Source organism: Benincasa hispida, chromosome 1, assembly GCF_009727055.1.
Source record: "Benincasa hispida cultivar B227 chromosome 1, ASM972705v1, whole genome shotgun sequence".
In the NCBI taxonomy this organism is placed as follows: Eukaryota; Viridiplantae; Streptophyta; class Magnoliopsida; order Cucurbitales; family Cucurbitaceae; genus Benincasa; species Benincasa hispida.
Genome location: NC_052349.1, coordinates 58,653,687 through 58,658,183, shown reverse-complemented (window position 1 = coordinate 58,658,183; position 4,497 = coordinate 58,653,687). Strand labels below are relative to the sequence as shown.

At 32.6% G+C, this 4,497-nt stretch overlaps 1 protein-coding gene across 1 annotated transcript; it reads right to left on the bottom strand.

Moving 5' to 3' along the window:
- Nucleotides 1–2,806: 2,806 nt before the first annotated feature.
- On the bottom strand, nt 2,807–3,124 carry LOC120078261 (dehydrin Xero 1-like). The gene has a single exon (XM_039032488.1). The coding sequence runs from the start codon at nt 3,122–3,124 to the stop codon at nt 2,807–2,809; it is 318 nt and encodes a 105-aa protein (XP_038888416.1).
- Nucleotides 3,125–4,497: the final 1,373 nt, after the last annotated feature.

Sequence of the window (4,497 nt, the reverse complement as noted above, 5' to 3'; positions counted from 1 at the left end):
ACAATATTTATGGCGTGTATCATTTGCTGCATTTACTAATACATCACACTATTGACATTTATTGTCTCCGTTGTTGTGATTAGAAGAAGCAAAATATGGAGAAAGTAGTGTTGTCGTTGGTAGAGATGAAATACAAATTAAAGAAGGGAAGAGAAGTAGAGAAAAAAGAAGGGGTGGCAAGATGTGTTTTATCTCGCTCTCTCCCTGCTTCTCGCTCTCTCCCTGCCTCTCGCTCTCTCCTATACTATTCTTTAACGTTTAGACTTTCATCTGTCCCTTATTTCAGCCACATTCATTTTCTCTCTCTCTCAAATATTTGAAAAACTTTTAACAAATTGACAAAATGGTTTGATCAATGATGATGATAATGATGCCACATACCACACACATATACAACTAAAATTAAAATTACATATTGTTTTATGAGATTTATATAAGGATGATCAAAAGTTGATTTATAAAATTTTTGTATGGATGACCATTTTTTTTTTGCCAATGCAATTTGATTAGCTTTTTAAATTTTTGTTGGCGTCACATATTATTTTAATTGTTTTTTTTTCTCACTTTTGTTCTAGTTTTTGCTCACTTTTTTACTCTTATTCTCTCCATTTGGTTTATTTGGTATCTAAAAAAACTCTGTTTATTGTCAAAGAAAGAAGAAACAACTTTGTCATTTATTGTCTTCGTTGTTGTGATTAGAAGCAAAATATGGAGAAAGTAATGTTGTTTTATTGGGATAATCCTCTTTATTTTCCTTTTAAACGTAAATTATTAATGCAGAAAGCAATAGTTAGCTGCAGTCTAAGTTACATCCAGTTTCATATATTCATCCTCAAACCATTTTGGGGACAAATTTGAGTTTTATGTGTGTTGGTCATCATTGTTTACTCGTTTTGATGTTCATTACCACCCGTATTGGAGTTTGAATGTGTTTTGGATGTTTATCGATATAACATTTCAATGTTTTTGTTTTATTGTAGAATGCTGTTCGGAGATGAGCTGGGACAATTGTTGAAGATGTTGTGTTCGAGAAGTGTTCTAGATGTTGTTTTGATTTTACTTCTTTTATGTATTTGTGATATGAATGTTTGTCGACTTCGTTTGAATATTGTAATTTCTAGTATCGACTTCGTTTGGATATTGTAATTTTTTACTTGTTATAAAATGGACTTCATTTTCGATTATTTCAATCCTTATTTGGTATAATATATTTTACAGGTTTTCAGATCAAATTTTAAAAAATTACAAACGATATATTAAATTTTAATACTCCCTATGCATATAGGATTCCCCAACGCACTCTAAAACGGCGTCGGGAGTTATGGTGGAACTCCGGACGCCTATATAGCGTCGGGAGTTAGGGGAAACTCCGTCGGAAGTTATTGGGGAACTCTCGACGCACTACAATGCGTCAAGAGTTATTGGAACTGTTGACGCTGTATATTAGGCATCGGCAGTTCCAGGAACTCCCGACGCATTACAATGTGTCGGGAGTTCCCCCATAACTCCCAACGTCGTTTAAAAGTGATCTTCCGACGGATTTCTCCCGATCAAACTCCCGACGACCGTTTATGCGTCGGGAGATCCTCTCTCGACGAATTTTCCACACTTTCCCGACGAAATGTGACGTCGGGAGAAGTCAGATTTCCTGTAGTGTTAAACCGATATTGTAGACTGCGATAAACTTTTATCACTCTGGAATGGTAGTCTATCACGATCTATCACCGACAGACAGTGACATTTTACAATATTTGTAAATAAGTTGACTTATTTGCTTTTATTTGAAAAGATATAAGTTTCAAACATATATTGGTGAATCTAAATCGATGAACTCTCATAAAAAGTATATGTTTAAGAATTTTGTAATGTTTCTCATGTGAGATCCTCAATCCTGAATCTAGTTGGTCTTGAACTCAGATTTATCATCCAAGCTTATTTGTCTTTCTAAGCTTAAATAGACCTAGATTCGGCAAAACACTATGATTATCCACGTAACATGAGTCGGTTGTGTGCCTAGGAAGTAACTTACTTTTGGATGCGAAGGAGCTATAATCGCCAAACTTCCTAACCTAATATGGCACTGAGTTCTGACTGTAGAATGGGAGAACGTCTAATCCCTTTTGCCGCTACAAGACTGAAAGGCCTCTAGTTCTGGAAGCCACATAACACTGCATTTAATTTGTTGGACCATACATTGGTGGAATTACTCTTTCGGTTACAAAGTTGTTGGTTCTTTTTTTGTCAATGGTTTGTTTTGATACTTTGTTAATGAAGTTACGGGCTAAATGTGTTTATAGAGGACTCCATATACGTAATCTATATGCAAAATTAATTGAGTTAAATGAAAAACTCTTCTCCTCGTGTTATCATATAATAAGATACATGCCCCACACCTAACAAGAAGCAAGCTTTAGGTTCATATAACTCTCAATTGGGTCTTTGAAAGTCATTGTCCAAGCTTTGATTACACGTTGCCGTCGTATAAAGTTGCCCACAGCAGTATTTAAAGCTGAAAGTACTGATGAAGCATCAAAATTTAAGTGAATATTCCAACTTAATTCAAAACTACACATCCAATAAATTATTATTGTAGTGCACGTAAGGGTGGGTGTTGATTGAATATTAAACTTTTTCAAATCCAAGCATAAAAATCTATAAAGTCAAAGTAGATTTGTTGAGTCATCGTTTAAACTTAGAAAAAGAAATACAAACATATAATCATTATTTAGTCACACACATGTTCAGTTTGTTCTTCTCTACAAACACTTCCAAAGCTTCGTTTAATAGAAAAAACACAGCCTCCTCCTTAATGGTGTCCTCCCGGCAACTTCTCCTTAATCTTCTCCATTATACCCTTCTTCTCGTGATGCTCACCGCCCTTCTCCGCCCTCGTGGTTGTCACCGTCTTATCATGATGAAATATTCCACCCTGCTGCTGCTCGTCGCTACGACGAATCGGGTTGCCGTACTGGTCGGTCTCGCGGAATTCGTCGGTCCGGTGGCGGGTGTCGGCATACTGGCCGGACTCGGAGATGACATTGCCGTATTCGTCGGTCTGGCGAATTGGGTAGCCGTACTGGTCGGTTCCAGATTTTGCGCTGTACTGGTTCTGGTAATGTGCCATTTTTTTTTTCCCTCGTAACTGTAAGAGCACAACAATATGGGTTTGGGAATGAGGACGCTTCTTGTTTGAATGATTGATTAAATAGAGAGAGGAAATTCAGTGGATAAGATTCTGAGATGGATTTTGGAGAATTGGGGAGGTCTCTTGGTATGACACGTCGGCTTTCGAGGCAACATGGCGGAGGTCACGGTCGACATGTGTGAGCCTGTTTTCACCGGTTAACTAATTTGTGAAAATATCTAGCAGTGTCTTCCCTCCCTCCCTCCATTTCTCATCCTAAAATAGCTACATTTAAATTGGTTGTTTAGAGAATCTAAATATCAAAATTTAAATACAAATGATGAAATAAAAGAAAATAATTTATATTATTTTAGAAGGTGTCTATCTTCATACATCTTATCAAATTATTTTATTATTATTTATTTTATAATAATTTTTAATATTTTTTTCGATGAAAGTAATGAGAGAGGATATATAAAGATGGATACATCTTGAAATGCATCAAAATATTATCCTCAATAAATATAAAGGCGTCTTTCACATTTTGAAATGTGTATGACATATCTAGGATTTGGATTCTAATTTAATCCATTTGTTTTAAATGTATTTGATATGACTATATTTATCAATAACTAGATCCATTAATTTATTTTTCTTCATGTGTCGATAATGTTGTTATTTCAGCTCTGAATATTTACGTAATTTTGTTTAATTTTTTATATTTCATTTTTCTATTTTTAAATTTCCATTGTGTTCTAATAATTATTTTCATTCTTTCTCTATTTTTCATTCAATAATATAAATTTTCTTATATTTGTTCTCCACAATATAAATCATTAAAAATATTTTAAAATTTTATTAAATTAATGAAATAGAATAACCTTATAATTTTATTCACTTAGGGATTGTATTTATATTCCCCGCTAGCCCCGATTAATATATTATAATTGTTATAATTGTTATTATTATTATTATTATTTTATCTATATACTTTTTACAAAAATTGTGGTATAAAAAGTTAGTTATTTTCTAATTTTCATTTCAACCTTATTGTACTTTAATATATTTCTAAATTGTTTTAACATTTAAGACTTTCTACCTTAAGCCATAAATGTTGTAGTATTTAATGAAAAGCTTAACTATGATATTGTAATATTTAAATTTTATCTTTTCGAAATTATAGAATTGAATTATATTTTTACACATATAATAGTATTATTTTTATAATGAATTTTTATACTATTTTCTTTTAATGAAAAATTTATTGGAAATAACTCATTTAATATATATAATTTTATTTGGTTGAGAATAAATAAAATTGCTAAAAATAAATATATTAAAAAAACAAACGAAAATTTTTTTCCGCTGGGAAT